Source organism: Gobio gobio (assembly GCF_949357685.1).
Source record: "Gobio gobio genome assembly, chromosome: 1".
NCBI lineage: Eukaryota > Metazoa > Chordata > Actinopteri > Cypriniformes > Gobionidae > Gobio > Gobio gobio.
Window position 1 is genome coordinate 63200031 of NC_137097.1, and position 18782 is coordinate 63218812.

Sequence of the window (18782 nt, forward strand, 5' to 3'; positions counted from 1 at the left end):
TGTTTAATAGGAAGCCAGTGCAGTGTTGACAGAACTGGGCTAATATGGGCATACTTCCTGGTTCTAGTAAGAACTCGAGCTGCTGCGTTTTGGACCAGCTGGAGTTAATACTCAGATGTATGTCACAATACGGAAGTTGCTACGTCCATTTCAGCGAGGATTTGATGGCACGCAGTTGCAAGACCTGGTACCTTAGGTACCTCAGCTCTAGATACCATGACCAGCTATACAAACAGCACATTTTCACAACAACTCCATTGTGAACCCCCATTGTTAGGACCCATGAGGCCCATTGAGTGCTTTTAACCTGATATAGCAACCCCTTTTTATGTCTTCTGCATTGTAAAACCAGAGGAATGAAAAATAATTACCAATAAACACCAGGGTATTAAGATTTACAAAACAGTGCTCTACTAGGCTAAAGTCTAGAGCAAGCACGTCTGAAATAGTTTGTCTATTTTTTGGTTTAGTTTGAATTGTATGTTTAGGACAATATCTAACAGGCTGTGCATTTAACGTGTTATCAGGTATTTAAACGTTTTAATGCAAACAGTAAAATAATGAAAGAACAAAACATGTTCACGGAGAGCCTAATAAAACAAAGAAACGTGATTTTTTTATGTATATATTTTAAATAATAGTGGTATCTGGCAACCCACATGCTGTGTGTTCAAATTTGAGAGGTGACTCGTTGGCCCCGCCCATCATGCCTAAAAGAAAAACGCATTTCCCCTCGTCCAATCAGCAGGCGAGTTCCTCGCATGTGTGTATTGTTTAAACTGGCCAAAGCAAACGAGCAGTGCGAGCACACAAACTTCCACACATACGGAGACATGGCGGCCGCAGTGTCCGTTAGCGCAGCTGCCAGAGACGAGAAATCCTTCACTGGTGCCAATCCACTCTACACAAGTTACGAGCAAGCAGCCGAACCTGAAAACTGGGAGTTTGAAACGGGCAAACAAGCTGACTTGGACACCGTCGATGAGGGTTCACCGACGGGTAGCGACTGTTCGCGACGGCTCGATGATGAACTGACGGCCCTCAGTCCAGAAGAGATTGCCAGCCGTTTGGAAAGAACGAGAAGAGAGTTTTATAATAGGCGAAAAATAATAATAAAGAACCTCCCAGCCGACATCAGCAATCAGGTTTGTACATTAAAAATATAGCTTAAACTTGTTGGACTTTAGGACGGGCATCCCAAGCTTGATTCAGACACCGTTTCGGTTATCGCTGACTCAGTAGTTAAGGGATTTCTACAGTGTTTCGGTGTGGGTAATTGCATCTGCAGTGTCAAAGTTAAGGAGGATGATCAGTGTTTCTGTGAGATGCTTTGACCACTCCGGGAACCTCGTGTCATCGCAGCCATTAAAGAGCCCCCGGTAACGGGATGGAGTCCCATGGGAGTTGTGTAACGTTAGTTGTATTGAAATGATGCTTGACCGTTGATTTAAGGCAAGCTGAATGCCCGGAAGTTTATCCTGACTAATGCGCCACAAGCACAACTTGAGCAGGTTAATGTTGTATGTTAATTTGAATAAATCAGTAGCTATTTAATATTTATCACAATTCTCGAAATCTAACGCTTAAATATGAAAATGTTGGCCTTTTCCATTTTCCGTGAAGTTGAGTCTGGCAAGCAGTTTTGACACTTGAAACCATTTACTATTAACTTTTTCATCAATAGGTAATCCAATAGTGACTAATACCTGTCTTATTTTTAACTAGTGTGTCCATGAGTAGTGTTGTGTAAGATACTCCAAAAATGTAACTAATTTAATCTTCAACGGTGTAATTAGATTACTGTACCAGTTAACGTTACTTTATCGAAAGTAATGGATTACTTATTACTTTCTAAACCCCATATCAACCTTGACCAATTGAACAGTGCGATAATGGGCATGAAACTGCTCTAGTAAACAAAATACAATTGCATAAATTATTCTTGAAACTGACCAAAGTGTATAAAGGGAGAAGGTTACGTTAAAAACATACATTTTGATGTTAAATCCACTTGTTTATTTAGAGTTGTGCTATAGTTTGTACAGTATTTAATGCCGTTAAATTACAGAACGGTTAAGAGTAACCCCTTACATTACATTTTTAAGGGAAAAGTAATTCGATTGCTTAGTAATTCACTGCACCCAACACTGTTCAGGATGACATGAGGGTCGGTGTGGTCGAAGCATCTCTTTGTAAATCCGCCTTCAGATTGACACAGCAGATTCAATTACGACACCAAAGTTCATATGGGTCAGTTGGTTCTTGTTCTTTGTGGATGTGGTTCTCTTAGGAAAATGCTTGATTCATGGGGAAAACAGGCGTGTGTGCGTGCGGCTCTGGTATTGTTCCAGATCGGAATGGGAGCAGTGAGGATGACAAAGGACAGAAGGCGCTGAAACAAAACGTTTTGCTTTCACTGAAACTAAAAGAAAGTGCTGGTTCATAATATTATGGTAACATGTAGGAAGTAAAAGGCATTGTCAAAAGTGGTTTATAAGTCCCTCAATCATAACAACTGAAAGAACAATATTTGTGACCCTTCAAAACGAGTCGTAGGAATAGAGATGAGAGCTGAGCCATTCAATTTGTTCTGAATCTGTTGTGTGACTTTAGTTATTCATGCGAAATGGAGGATACTGTGATTGTTGGATGAATGAAAGTCCTCCGTTGTGGTGACAATGTGATTCTGTTGTTTTTCTTTAGGAGGTGCATGAGCTGTTAAGCAACTATGATTTGAAGTACTGCTTTGTGGACAAGTACAAAGGGACAGGTGTGTATGACTCTATTGTGAATAGACATTTTGTGTTTTTGAATGGGGATATTGACAACATTTTACATCATCCTGAGCCGATTAAGTCTTAATTTAGCATCAGCTGTTCAGGATAATAACAGTGTTTTAAAGGTAGCAATTATTTCTCAACCTTATTTTTTATTTTTTTTTGTGAACCCGGCCTAAATATTAAAACACTTAACATACCCGTTGCAGGTTGTTTCAGTCTTGGGCATCCTATTTATTTTTTGTTTTTTAACTTTGCTTTTTAGTAATATTTTTTTTTATTTATTTTTTATGAATATTTCTTAGCAAGGATGCTGTAAAATGATGATAAATGACATTTATAATTTTACAAAAGATAATTTTTCAAATAAATGCTGAAGAATCCTAAAAAGGAAATGTATCGCAGTTTCCACACACTGAACTGTTTTGGCAGGTTTCAATCCAAGGCTTTCTTTTTCCTGTTTTAACTTTATAGTATAAGTTCTATGTCGATACTTCAAATGTCGTGAAAAACTAGTTTGGAAACATTTGTGTAGGTTTTGGCCTAGGGCTAGATCAGGGGTTTTCAAACTGGGGTCTGGGAACCCCCAGGGGTTCTCCAGAAGGTCCTGAGGGGTCCCCAGAAAATTTCAGAGAATAAAAAGACAAAGAAAAATGGATGAAGTCTACCGAATATTGTTTAATTTCTAAATGTTTCTCTCATTTCTTGCCGTATACATAGGCTACTTTCCAGAATTGTATATGTTTGCTTTGTATCTTTCTAGTGAGTCCCATTATCTTTCTCACTGGGGTTATAAGGCAGTATTCTTATCACAGTACATAAGCTGCTTGCATATATTTATTGTGAAAGTTGCTTTTACAAATTTTAATTGAAAAATGTTCTTCAAGTTTATACATACAACATTAAGTATAGCCAATTTATTAAGTTTGGAAACAATATTTTGTATTTATAATGTCACAATTTATCTAACAGTTTAAATGTATTTTCATAAAAATAGATGGAATTTATGATGGGGGTCCCTCATAAAATATTAATTGTATTTGGGGGTCCTTGGCATCATGAAGTTTGAAAACACCTTGGGCTAAATGATTTGGCCAAAAAAATCATATCATATCAAAATCATATTTTTTTGGTTGAATGGCAATACACAGTATATATCCTGGTGTTTTCGATTGTTTTTCTATTTGGATAAAAAAAAAAAAATCTATTTATTTTAATTAATTTCACATCCTGCCCAATGTTGATATTGAAGGCTATAAACAAATACAGTGAATGTGATTTTTAACCCAAAAAAGTTACCGACTGCAGCTTTAAAGATTGTTGCTATATGACTGAACATTTTACTCTACACCAATCTTTTTTTTATATTTGTTTTATGGATCCTTACATTTTGCATACAGGACAAACGAGCTGCTCCTTGTCCAAACCCATGGGCTTCTCATAAAGCAGTTACATGCAGTCCTACATTAATATTTCCTAGTTTAGGAATGGGCATGTAGGCGCCGTGCAATCACATGCATTTTTTTTTTTTCCCCATCCTAAAATACTCCGTCATCTTTGGTCATACAGATAAGAGTAATGCATCATAAATGCCTCCAAACTGTGAAGTCTACTTTTATTTGTGTACACTCACAATAACAATTTTTTTTGACAAAGCACATCCTGTTTGTTTTCATTTTACGTCTTGGTTTTTATGAACTGCAGCCTGTCACATAAATGATCCGAAACTCAGGGTATGCTAGCCTACTTGCCTCAGACATGAGAAATGTATCTATAGAAAGCTTGAAATGTCTACTTTTAAACAACCCAATTTGAATCAAATGCAAATACTCTCTGCTTATGTAATCCGTATTAGAGCCCTACCGATATTAGGGAGTAAACGAGTATCGATATAGGTCGATATTATTTGTGTATATTATAGTACTGTATCAGCCAAAAGTTTGGACACACTTTCTCAATGATGTGTCAACTTTTGACTGGTACTGTACTATAATGTACATGTACATAATATACATACATTGTACATAGATGCAACAGAACAAACATACAAATGAAACAGTTCTTTTCAGGTTTTTCATAGGTCTAAACTAGATTTTCAGGTAGGCTACAGAAAAAGTAATCAAATGTAAAATATCACTTCATAGTCTTCACTGTATAAATATAGATGAAACCTTTTTTTAAAGTTATTCAGTCAAAACCAGTGAGTAATTTGTCTTAACTCATCCTTTGAGAGAACGCTTGCCAGCCAATGAGATTTTCTGGCTTTCCATGTTTTCACTGTTATATGGTAGGGGGTGCTATGATTCATCTTCTGAACGAGTACAGAATCTCCTGATCAAAAACACAGGCGAAGAAGCAGAAATGAGCAGTCTCCTAAGCAGATGCATATGTAAAAATGCGATCATCAACATTAAACGGCATATAAATCAAAACGGTTATGTTATTAAAGGAAATGTCAGACGAGCTATAGGACTGTGAGGGTTTGTGGTGTTAATGGACTCAATACTCCATCTGTGTTTTGATCATCGTTATGAATTCAATCTGCATGTAGTTCTTTGACAACAAATGCAGTTTTCTCAGCTTGAAGTGTTTGTTTTGTTTTCTTCATGAAACTTACCCACATTGTTAATAAAAAATGTGATATATTGCATGTTGAGATATTCACACAAGATATCCTGTGGGGCATGAAACTTGTGAATATGACCAAAAACTTTGGTGGTGAATGGCAAGTGTCAATTTCATTTTTAAGTTCACTTAAAGGGATAGTTCACCCAAAAATGAAAATTCTGTTATCATTTACCCTCACCCTCAAGTTGTTCCAAACCTGTATACATTTCTTTGTTCTTCTGAACACAAGAAGATATTTTGAAGAATGTTTGGAACCAAGCAGAGAGAGCAACCATTGACTACCATAGTAGGGGAAAAAAAATACTATGGTAGTCAATGGTTGCTCTTATCTGCTTTGTTACAAACATTCTTCAAAATATAATCTTTTGTGGTTCAGCAGAACAAATAAATGTATACAGGTTTGGAACAACTTGAGGGTGAGTAAATGACAGAATTTAATTTTTTGGGTGAACTATCCCTTTAAGACTGCTTTAATCTCTGTGAAAGGTGCCTTCTCTCTCTTTTGGCACGTTCACTATAGGCTACTGCAGAGATGGCGAGGCAGCGTCGTCGTCATCTTTGCAGCCGACACTGAGGTCTTCAACCCTAGTTTATTTCCACCCTGCTTCAGCACACCTGCCTGTGTATTTTCAACAAGTGATCCTGAAGAGCTTGATTAGCTTCACTTGTCTTTAATTAGGGTTGGAGCTGAGCTCTGCAGGACAGTGGGTCCCCAGGAGCGGGTAGAAGACCTCTGCACTAGTATATTAATAAACAATTAAAATATCTCTACATTCATAATTGTTACTTTTGCCTGTGCTTTGTGTGCGCATGAGCGCGGAATAGGCATATATTCCGCCCCCAGTATATATTTAAGTAATTAAATTAATATAAACGTGAGGTTAGTGGTTGTTCATTTAACAATTATTCGACTAGTTTACTAGAAAAATAGCATATTAGAATGATTTCTGAAGGATTATGACACTGAAGACTAGAGTAATGATGCTGAAAATTCAGCTTTGCATCACAGGAATAAATTAATATTAATATATATATATATATATATTTTTTGATCAAATATATTTCTTTGTGAGCATAAGACTACTTTCCAACCACAAATATTTGAAATTTAGATTTCTTTTTTCCTCCATGCATATGGTTGCCATTACTAATTTTTCATGGTTTTTTTCTTTTCCTATCCAAGCCTTTGTGACTCTACTGAACGGTGAGCAGGCCCAGTTTGCGATAAAGGAATTTCACCAAAATGTTCTCCGTGACCGTGAGATCTCTGTGCAGCTGCAGCCGACGGACGCTCTGCTGTGCATCGCCAACCTTCCCAGAGCTTTCACCCAGCAACAGTTCGAGGAGCTCGTCCGCCCCTTTGGAAACATTGAGCGCTGCTTCCTGGTGCACAGTGCTGCCACAGGCCACTCGAAGGGCTATGGCTTTGTGGAGTACATGAAGAAGGACTCTGCAGCCAGGGCGAAGTCAGAGCTGCTGGGGAAGCAGCTTGGGTCACGTATGCTGTACGTACATTGGACAGAGGTTGGATCGCTCACATATCCCATGCTGCACTCGCGCTGCCTCTGTGTGGACCGACTACCTCAAAACATCCTCACCGCTCAGGATCTCCGCAGTGTGTTGACTGACACGCACGCTCCTAGTTTCTGCCAGGTTGGTATGAGCAATTTGACCCTTACTGTGTGTGTAAGAGGGGTTTTTTTGTGTGTATGTGTTTGTTCCACTGCGCTGTTTTTCTGTTTACAAGCATTAGATGGAGATTTTCGCGTCTGGCATCTGTCAAGTAAACTTTTGAAAACGCATCTCTAGACCTTGCTCTTTTTCCCTGTTCCACTGCCCTGCATCTTAAATTTTTAAACGCAAAAACATGTGAGTTGCCCCTAATTCAGCACCTCATTATCCTGACTGGGACATGTAACTAGCAAGAAGCTGTTTTCACTTGGAAATTGGGAAGAAAAGATGATCACGATTTCTATTTAATGCAGACTTTAAAATAGGGATGGGCATTTTTGTCAATTTATCATTTCGATCATCGATAGGTCTCAAAAACGAGTACTCGGGGGCGGGGCATGTCCGTCATTGAGATAATGAAAATACTGTTATGAAAATGGTTGTTGACCAATAACAAACGTGACATGAAAACGGGTATATGAAAACATGAACCTATCAAGCAAAAAATAACTGCTAGATTATGATGCATAAATGTCTTTGAAAAAGAATTTTTTTTATAAAATGACCGTCTCAAAATAAGTCAGTAATATCGAGCATTGCATTTGAGCTGAAACAGTGAAATAACACCACCCTGCAGAGCTTGCTAGCTGGTTAATAAACTCAACCAAACGCACCCTATATTAATATGAAGATTAATAGGAACCTATTACAACTTAAATTAACACAAGGGCGTGAATGCGCACGTGAACTTCAGTGTGCTAGATTTTACAGGCACGGAACATTTTGAATGCGCTCTTCCCTTAACAACGCTGATACACGGACAACGAAAGCACACAGAAATTAATTAATTAAATTAATTAAAAATAATTTTATTAAAATCGTGTTCTCATTATGTAAGGAATAATTGACGACGGGCCGTTCAATTATTAGAATGATAATGCACACCCGAGGTGGTGATGCGGTCACGACGCGAAGCGGAGAATTCGTTTGCATCTTGGCTAGGGCTGTCAAATTGGCTGAAAAGCTAAATTCGAAATTCTTTCATAAATATTAGCAAAATTCGAATTATGTTTGAATTCTAAAGGCAATACTTAAATGTTAGAGGGAAAAAGTACTGCATTGTCTCCTATGCTCGCACGAGGGCGCAAGCGAGTGCAACAAGCAAATGTAAACCAAATCGAGCATCGCATATTTTATTGAAATGGAATGACATTCACTTTTTACAGTGCATTCACTTTTTTTTTAACAATTGTAATTGAATAAAATATAATTTCATTAATGAGCATGTAAGGAAAATTAGGTAACAAAAGTGCATAAAACTGAAAGTGCATCAATAATCTGAGAAAACACTTCAACAGGCAACGTAATGTGGACACAAAATGGCAAACGGCGTTAACGCCGACGCCCCGGTTGAATGCAGCGTAAAACACCCTGAGAGTTGATTGACAGCTTTTAGGTGTGTTATTGGCTGCGCCACCCTCTGGTTACATGGACCACCACATCAGCACTGAAATCATGGGGATTTTTTTTTTTTGACAATCGCACAACCTGTTCTATAATCTAATCAAATATTCAAAAATCATGACTCCTCATCCCTATGGTGCTCTTGTACACTGTGCATTGCACACGATCTCTAAGACATGAATAATAAGGAAGTAAATGGGTGGGCAATTTTGTTTGTCATTTGTATGTACTCGCTAAAGCGGCAGATGGCAAGATAATCAACATGCCGTTTAATTACTTCTCCAGTGCTGGAGTTTTAATTTTGACGTCATGGTCATCTTTTTTTCCAAATGTTTGGTAGCGGTTATTTACCTAATTATCTGATGGATTATTATCTGCCTTCTGCTATATGAATTCTTGGGTGCTTTTGAATGTACAGCTAATGAATGGTGCAGAGCTCAGAAAAATAAGTGCACCTCTTCTCAACATGTGCTTTTTTACAAAGTTGCCATAACAAAAAATGTCACGCACATCAGGGTACAGCAAAACTGTTTATTTTTTCATTTGTTTTGTTTTTTTATTTGTCATCACTTGTCCACTTGCTAGAAATCCTTGGTTTTTGATGTAACCAATTGATTTTCCCCCACATCCCTCAATCAAGCTTCTAAACTTCCACTTGCTGCGAAATGTTTTTTTCCAGCTTCTCTACTGACGTTTATCCACTGGACGACTGACATTTATCCACTGAGGCTCATGAACATCGTAATGAGTCTTTAAGTTGCTGTGATCAGTCGAAAATCTTAATGTTAACATCCTAATCTTTTTATTATGTGGCGTTTTAAATCCCTTAATGGAATCATTTTCCCAAAATGGAAACATTCACTTACACACCCTCATGTTTTTCCAAAACCGTATGACTTTTCGGTCCATTCCTTATACAAAGCTGTCATTTAACTTAAAAAGACACAGCACATTGAACAGACTGCATTTCTGCCTCTCACTGCGTTGTTTTCCTTTGACTAAAGGCCCATTCTCACTAGGAGAACTAGGGGTGAGCAGTATACCGGTAGACACATTAACCAGATTTTGGACTATCGTCTCTATCATGGTTACAATCGCATGACATTGGCTTCTGATTGGCTGTCAAAGTTTTTATCATTCATCAACCAAGAAAATAATCATTTTATAAGTTAATTAAATAATTCCAATCATGTGTCATTTATCGTTATAAGCTGTGGTGTGTGTGGACTGATTATTAAACGTCTGTTTATGATTATTGAACGTCTTTGTGTAAACAAACCTTTAGTCAAGTGAGCTGACTTTGATGCTTAAATGGTGTTTTTGTCCTTTATGGCTCTTGACCCCTATCCTTGTTCACTTGCTTAATTTTCTGTTTCTTTTATTGGTGTTCATGAATGGCCCCTTGTCAGATTGACTTAATTATAAAGCTAAAATGTCCCTTTTATTCCATTTTTATGTTCAACCTTTGACCTGTTTTTGAGACCGTGCAGAGTGCTCCATGGCAAAGTGCATTGGTTTCTATGGTGATTGTCACCTGACCAGCCCAGGTGCTGTCAGTCAGCAGGTCATTCTGGAACCAGAGCAAGCTGCTGCTGCTGCTGCTGCCTTTTTCATATGTTAAATGTGGGCCGCATACACCGCAGGCTGCAAGGCATTGTTGGGAATGGCACTTTTTGCCATGTTCCCCATTGCTTTGGAATTAGCAGAGGCTTTTGGAAGTTCCTTTTCATTAAATCAGTTTTGCTCCCAGTTTAATTTCTAAGGTTTTAGGGAAGTATTGGATTATCCTCCTTCATGTGGATGAGGCTCTCCTTGTGCGTAAAATGGTTAAATTAATATTTCAAAGTAATATATAATCAAGGTCTTAGCGTCTCCATTGTATTTGCTTGTTGAACACAATTCTACTCAAAGCAGAGAAATTTGGCAGCTGCAATAATCTTAATGGCTCGGTCAGGAATGGTTGCATTTTTGTATAAGTATGCATGTGTTTTCCATAGATTAGCATACTGTGATTGTATTGGTGTTCCACGTCTCCTGTTGACTTGAGGTGGTACAACTGTTCTTATACATGATGACTTCAATCCCTCTGTTTGACATGTTAGAAGTCTAATAAAATGTTTCATATGATTTGTTTTTAGGGCTTTCAATAACAATTATTTTTTGTAATTGAGTAGGGCTGTGCTGTGTAATCTTTTTTTTTTTTTTTTTTGCTTCCAACGATTAGGAAAACAGGATAATCTAGGTGAAACTATAATTGTGCCGCTGCCGCATTTCGTCCAGTGCACTGTTCTTTCCTTCACATTCTGTCGTTCCTCCCTAAGCTAAACTTATCCAAATCAGCTGAATAAGTGACTGATGTAAAATGTTGTCTACTGTTGCTAAACTGCGGGACGCGCCTGATTTATTAAACAGTGTTGTTAAAAGCGTATTAAGCTGCAAAAGATATGCTGTTCTCTATGTGGCCGCCTGTGCGCACTAGGGTGGTATGGAACCGGACCGAATCAGAACGCAGATTTCGGTGCCACTTAAATTCAAATGTGCTTTCGCGGTTTGGCTGGCGTCGATACCGAGAGAGACCCGCTCACCGCTTGTCACATATCACAACTATTCAGTGTTTTCAACCACATAATATTTATTTTAGGTTTCAGACATTTAAATGCTCATAAGTACTAGCAAAAAACACACACTGATGTTTATGGAAGCGGCAATAACAATCCTTTAAGACAGTTATAATTTGACTGTTTTATTCATATCAGATAGTACACATTATATAGTAACTATATGCTTACTCTATTCTTCTCCCAGTTCACCGGTCACTTACTTTCATGTATTACGTGAGACGAGGATGAATTTGTGATTGTAAATCCGACAGATCCGATTCTCAAAGGCACAAACTAACATGGTGGCGCCCATCGCGCATTATAGCACCCATTCACTTGAACATATTTGAAAATTAGTGAAACTGATAATGATTATCAGTTAATCATTTTTAATGATGATATTTCACAATATTACGGTTTCTGTATTTTTTGATCAAATAAACGCTGACTTGATGAACATGAGAGACTTCTTTCAAACACATAAAATTATGTTTCCAAACTTTAAAATGCAGTGCATAATACTGTATTTAACTGAATCGTAGCCTTTGAATTCACAATAGCACTATGCTGTAGTTTTTATATGGTTTTAATACATCGTGCAGCCTTTGAAAATGGTCTAATAATGTGGTTTGTGTATTCTCGTCACTGGAATGTGCCACTTCCAATATTTCGCCGGTTACTCCAGGATTTTTAATAGTACTCCTATTTAATCGAGGATTTGTGACAGCCCTATTTGTTTCTGAGTGGAATCAAATGTCTTGAAGTTGTACACTTTGGTCCTTAAAAAAAAAGCTTGTTCAGTTTGAATTTTGGAATAGAAAATGTACTTTATGAACTTAAACGGTTTTGGTTACTATCGACTTCCAATGTATGGACATCTTTTTTTGGGTGAACTATCCCTAATAGTTGCCTTATTGGGGTAGCCTCATATCTTTGAAGAATAAAATGCATTTCTTTTCCCCGTAGCTTGCCCAGGGTCAGGATTGTAGTTTTCGGCGGTTTGCAGTGCTCGAGTTCTCCACACCTGAGATGGCTGAGGATGTGCAGCGGCTGACTGATGGAAGATCTCTGGGCGGGTCTCACATACGCATCTCCTTCTGCGCCCCAGGACCACCTGGAAGGAGCATGTTAGCTGCCCTCATTGCCGCCCAGACCATGGTAAATCCCCACACCCCACTTCTATTATTCACAAATGAAACTTCTGCATGCACGACGCTCAATCGAATAATTAAATTGTGTGATTTTGTTATAAATATTTGCAGGGAATAAGCCTTTTGATATTTACTTGTTGATGATTTTTCTCCCTCTGTTAATATTAATCATACTTTCTTTGGTTAATCTTATAAATATGCAAATTGAGGTTTATAAAACCCTTTCAAAGAGTGACATTAACAAGTTACCAAAGCACAAACTTGGAGTCAATTTAGTGAAAGGTGGGATGTTTTGCGTTCACTTCTCAGATTTTTCCCCCACTTGTTTAATACGTTTTAATTTAGTTCCTAACTGTTCATGTTTTATAATGGTGAATCCGAATGGATTGTGCTATTGTTGTGGTTTTACATGCTCAAATGTCGTCCTGTGCCTCTGCAGGCCTTGAACCGAGGGAAAGGTCTCCTTCCTGAACCTAATGCCATGCAGATCCTTACTGGCCTCAATAACCCTGCCACACTAAAAATGATGTTGGCGTCTCTCAACCCGGGACATAAACAAGGTGCTTACTGATTGTTTTTCTTGTTTCTTTGATGGGTTTGTATTCTTGTCCAGACAATGGATTTAATTGTCACTCTTCTCACCATATGCAGGCCTGCTGGGAGCTGCGCCTGCCGTACCTCTGCTGGCCAACCCTGCCCTCTCTGCTGCCCTTATGCAGATGCTGCTCCAGAACCAAGTCCAACAGGTACCATCCCTCCCTCCACCCCTCATCGCCTGCCACTGTCCCAGCAGCATGTGTTATAGCCCTCACTCTCTTCTTTTCCCCTCTCAGCAAGCTCTTTTAGGGAATCCACTTCTTTGGGCACATATTCTGCACAATAAAGAGTGCAGTCTCCTTCCTTGTGTGAGTGGTTCCTCTGTGTGGGTGTGAGGTGGTTCTGTGCTTTTTAATAGTCAAACTATTTCTACCGCAGATCAATGCTTTGAGCCCAAGTGATTAGTTAGCTACATCTGTTAAAGTATCAGCCATAATTGATCAAACTTTTTTGCGTTGGTGTGCTGTTTAAATACCTCTTCAATTTTGGTGTATCTGACAATGGCTATGTTTACATGCTCCGCTTTTGTTTTTTAAATCGGACTGAATCTGAACGTGTTTACATGAATGCCAAAAAAGTGATCGGTTTGTGTGTGCTTGTCAAAAGCTTCAAATCGGAATTGATTTGACTGCACAAATATGCTGAGTTTCCCTCTATTTGAGCATAACTATTCCTACACTGGTTCTTTATTTGTTTTAACCAGCAACCAGACTTAATATTTATCCAATTCTGGTCATAATTTGGAGACAATGAGCATATTAACCATTTTGCTGTGCTGCTTATATTTATCACGCTGTAAAAATGCCCCTCCGTGCCCAAAACCAGTCATCTGTTGATGAGAATCTGAAACCAGGACTGGTGGGATGTTGTCCTGCTCCACTTCACAGACGCTGAGTGAAAGGATCATTTTTAGAATGGTGGGGCAATCAATAGACACTTTTCCACCGTGGGGCCGAATGGTTTTCATTGCGTAACCGTTCTATTCCGTGTCGATCCAGGCCAGCTGGTACGGTTCTGGTTTCATTTTCCACTGTGGGGCTGATAGCGGCCAGTCTTTGGAGTGTCATACAAAAGCGTCAGTCGTTGACTTGGTAACACAACAGTTTACTGATGATATGAGACGTAAATAACGACTGCATTATAGAGGATGGTCAGATATTTCTTAAAAAAAAAAAATTTTTACATTTACGTTTGTGTCACTCAAATAGAGTATTTAGCCAGCTAAAGAGAAACTGTTAACAAGCTGCCAATCCTGAATGGCGAGAATTCCAGGCCAAAGAAACACAACTGGAACCATTTGGCCCCGACAGTGGAAAAGCAGCTATCTATGACACTTTATTCAACATTACATTTGTACGTCATTTAGGGCTGCCGATGACGTCGACATGCGTGAAATGTGTCCGCGTCGGCGTCACATTATTTACGTTCTAGAATAGAACAGATCTAGAATAATAGCGGCTTCTGCTCCCGGGCATAGTGAAAATTATATTTTATCATATAAAGCGACATTCAAAAGTGTGGGAGCACTTTAAACAGAAGCCGAATAAAACTGTGCTTTGTTCGCTGTAACGCCGATTTCACACGGCACGTGGTGGCAGAGCAGAAGCTGTGCGTGCCCGTTGGTCTTTCACACTGCCAGTGATCGTCTCGCGCAGCTAAACCATGGCGTGTGTATTGCAAATACAGACGAATATTGTCCATTCGGTCACATTTTCCGGTGTTCTTCTCCGACTCCAGTACGTCTCGTGCTTTTATTTATTATGGGCAGCATATATCTGCTTCAAATGCGACCGGGTTCCCCTCTGTCCCAAACACACATGCATAATAACATGCTGTATATAGGTAGTTTACATGATTAAAGTAACATGAAAGTTAAGATATGCCTCTAGTTTTAATCATTTAAATGTGTCTTTGAAGTTTGGGCAAAAACTTCTGGCAGCTTTAGGCGTTGTTTATGCACGAGTATATCTTCAAAATAGACGACTAGTTATACATTAGCAATATGCTGAAAGCTCCTGTATGTGAACCTTTTGCAGAGAAATACAAGTGCGTTTTCGTTTCCTATTAAAACAAATCAATTAAATTCAAAGAAAAAAAAGTAAATCATACTCAACTATTATAGTAAACAACTTTTTCTAATTAGGCCTACTCTGTATACATTTTATGATGAATAGTATCATTAGTTATACATGTTTAAAACGCTTCTTGTGTTCATATATTTCATTATAAAATGGCTTAAGTACACTACCCTTCCTGAAATACAATTAATATTGTCATCATTCATTGATTTCATGTTAAAATAATATACAAATTCACTACCCTCTTTGAAAAACAATAATCGGGAAAAAAAGATGAACCTGGAAAAATAATTGCTAGATTAGTCAACTAATCGGAAAAATAATCGCTAGATTAGTCGACAGAAAAAAAAAGTTAGTTGCAGCTCTAACGTCATTGCACATGCGCAGTCCTTTCAGTTTCGTTTTTTTGAATCCGATCAAGTGTTTACATGTCCTCTCGATCGGATTAGAAAAGGAATAAACCACCCCTTTCATTCGGATCCAGCTCAATCGGATCAATTTAAGGTGTTTACATGAAGGCTTTTCAGTCCAATTGAGCCGTCAATCTGATTACTAATGGATTGGGTTGCATGTAAACATAGCCACTGTCTCTGTTTCTGAAGGATTTTATCAAAAATATCAAATACCGTTCTCTCTTCACAGGCTGGGTTGCTGAGTGAAAATCCTCTGGCTGCTCTTCCTATCCAACAAGCCATTAACATGCTGGGAGAGATGCCTCAAGGTATCACACTTTTGTAATGGTCTTTTCGTTGCACTTATTTACTGGGACAGGATTCCCACAGTCTTGGAAAAACATGGAAATCGTCTAAGTTTGTCTCCCTATTTTTTGAGAACTTAACTTGGTTGCAGTCATTTTACTTGGCTTCAGTGCCAAAAAGGAACTGTTACTAGTACCATGGAACTACTCAATAACAGTTCCTAAAGTTAAACATAATTTTTTTTTTTTCACTTTCACGTCATTCCAAACCCCTAAGACATTTGTTCATCTTTGAAATGCACATGAATTTGAAATAAATCCGCGATTTTTCCCTCCATCCGCTCGTTAAGTCGTGACGTAAGGAACGCCATTTCTGGGTCCAAGCCTCAACTCGTTTCACTTGAGAATGCCATCGACAGCCATTTATGAGCAACATTTATTCATATTAAACATCAAACATTTAAAAGTTAATTTTTTTTAAATACTTACGGTCTACACAACAGTCTCTGTGCTCAGTGTCACAGACATTAATATTTTAACGATTTATTAAAGATGAATCACTGTCTGGGGATCTGGAATTTTGGTATGGAGATAAAGGTTATGATCATATATATATATATATATATATATATTATATATTATTTATTTTTTTTATTTTTTTTGTAGTATTACACAACAAGCAGTGGTAATATACACACACAATGTGGTTTTTCTTGTGGTATGAGAGAGCCTTTGGACCCGGAAGCACTGTTGCAGTTACTTTAATGTCTTTACTACATTCCTGGGGCTTGAAAGTGGTAATCCATGTGACTCCAGTGGTTTAACCTCAGTTTTATGGAGCGATGCAAGTGCATTGTTTGCAAAAAAAAACCCCTGACTTGCCTCTTAATTTAGAAAATATTAATCTCCAGCGTGTGTTTACGCTATAACGTCAAAACACGCATGCGTTGTGGTGCTCTCGTGAACACGCGTTGGAGATAAAATGTGTAAATAAAGTGGCCGTTTTTTGCACAAACAAAGCACTTGTGCCATCTTCATAAAATTGAGGCTAATACACTAAACACAACTGAACACCGTTGTTCAACAATAATCTGATCAAATTTTGTCTATCACATTGTATAAAATCTTGAAAATTGGATTTTGTGATCTAATCTGATTTCAGAATCCTTTTGAACAACCAATCTTTGCTTTGGTCTGGATTGGGGGGGGTGCACAAATAGTCGAATTTTCAATCTGTAATTAATATTCGAAAAATAAAAAAGCACTTAGAATTTTACGACATTGCTTGCTGGTTGTAGATGCAGTGAATCCATGATAAGTCCCTCTAAAACTCGCAGTTGTAACTAAATCCACTGGGTGGAGCGTAGATCATTGTATTTGATCCAAACATTGCGAGGCAGTCGACGACATTGTGAATTACTTTATAAGTTTATCATAGCACAAAAACAATATTCACTGTTTTGTTCAGTTTCACCAACGAAAAGTTTCAAACAAAGATGACCGCAGAAGTAAGCTATTTTGCGTTCTCCAAGCGACACTATGCATGTTTGAACCAGTCGGTTGAAATGAAGTGACTTACCGCCACCTACGGGTGGTTTAGTGTATTTAAATGCATGTGTTTTGTTTAAAATAAAATTTTGAATAGGCCTATATGAATACGAAATGTTTAATCTCATAACATAATTTTTTGCAGTTGTAATTTTTCACTGTAAATTGTTTAATTTGATTGGTAACAGCCTTGTAGTACATTCTTGAAATTAAGCTGTACTTTTAAGAGCACTGATGAATATTTTACTTCAGAATAAATTGTTAATACCACCAAAAAGCTTGGTGATATGATACTTTGTGGGGATAAATTGGGCTTTTATGGTTACATTACACTGTAGTGGACATCAGTGAACATCTCAACTAGCCTGTTATGAAAGATACAACAGACTGATTTGATATACTATTTTACTTTATGCAATATGTGTAAAATGGCCATGAATAAATTAAAAAAAGTGTACTAATGGGAGTAGTAATTGGCAACATTTTCATTAGAATAGCTAATATTTCATGGAAATATTGTTATATAATTTATTTTCCTGTTCACTTGTGTCTTCCAAAATGCCTGATTTACAGGCTTTAAGTGCTTTTAAGTTGCTCTGATATGAAATCGAGGTCCTGTTTAGTGACATATGTAAGTTTAGTAAGTCATATGCTGATTTTGGAAAAAAAAAAATATTGTTTTATAACAAACTATTTGAAAATTCTCATTTTAAATCTAATTGCAAAATATAATCATATTTCCATAAGACTGTCAAATTTGATCATTCAGTCAGTGCCAGTCATATTTAGAGACAGAAGATGGAGTGGTGAAACCTCCAAAATGATATCTCTGAATGTGCTCTTTACAGGACACCCAGAATTAAAAATGTGACTCATGTGGTGTCAGAAAAAAATCACTAAAACATAATATCCACTACAGTTAACAAAATGCTATGCTTGGGTCTCTGGGATATTTTGTTTTCTTTCTGCATTAAATGCATTAAATATTACATATATACGTATGTAATATAATGTGTATTTTCATCACCGGTTTGGTCTTAAATTTAACTTCATATCTGTAGACACCCTCTTATATAGTGTTTAGTGTTTTAAACGGAGAGAAAACCTTAAGATACGATTAGGCAATGTAGTACACAACAAGCAAGACCATTGACCATTTCACGTCAAGTTTGTTCAGAAATGGTGACGACAACTTGATGAATAAGTCTTATTTTCTCAAAATAACGTAATTTAAATAAACGAATATTCAAATACAATATTAGTACGGTGCGGGACTAGATTTGCTGGCGTGGACGATGAGGTACTCATGTTTGTGCGGGTTGTGGGAGAATAAAACTATTTGCGGGATTCCTGCAAAATAGAAATATCTAAAAATAAACAATCTAAAAACAAATACATTTTTATTCATCTATTACTTTGTTTTTAGTTCTTGTTGCTTTTGTGCAAAAGTGATTTACAGGCACAAGCATAGGCAGAGTGCTTGCATGCACTTTTGCTAAATTACTTGAAACCGTGTAATGGGCATACAGAAGAAAATCTGTTTATACTTTTGCGGGCTGGCACAGGACAAT

The 18782-nt window shown here is 37.6% G+C and overlaps 1 protein-coding gene across 2 annotated transcripts in view; it reads left to right on the forward strand.

The window, feature by feature from the left end:
• Window positions 1-760: 760 nt before the first annotated feature.
• raver1 (ribonucleoprotein, PTB-binding 1) overlaps window positions 761-18782 on the forward strand; it is a 29706-nt gene continuing 11684 nt past the window's right edge. Inside the window, exons 1-8 of one of the 2 annotated variants that reach the window (XM_079820085.1) lie at window positions 776-1145; window positions 2704-2770; window positions 6589-7058; window positions 12107-12298; window positions 12731-12851; window positions 12943-13037; window positions 13125-13196; window positions 15609-15687. In XM_079820085.1, the coding sequence (XP_079676211.1) occupies window positions 834-1145; window positions 2704-2770; window positions 6589-7058; window positions 12107-12298; window positions 12731-12851; window positions 12943-13037; window positions 13125-13196; window positions 15609-15687 (1408 nt within the window). In that variant the 5' untranslated portion in view covers window positions 776-833. Of the gene's footprint in view, window positions 1146-2703; window positions 2771-6588; window positions 7059-12106; window positions 12299-12730; window positions 12852-12942; window positions 13038-13124; window positions 13197-15608; window positions 15688-18782 lie in introns of both variants that reach the window. The other variant, XM_079820086.1, reaches the window with a different exon arrangement.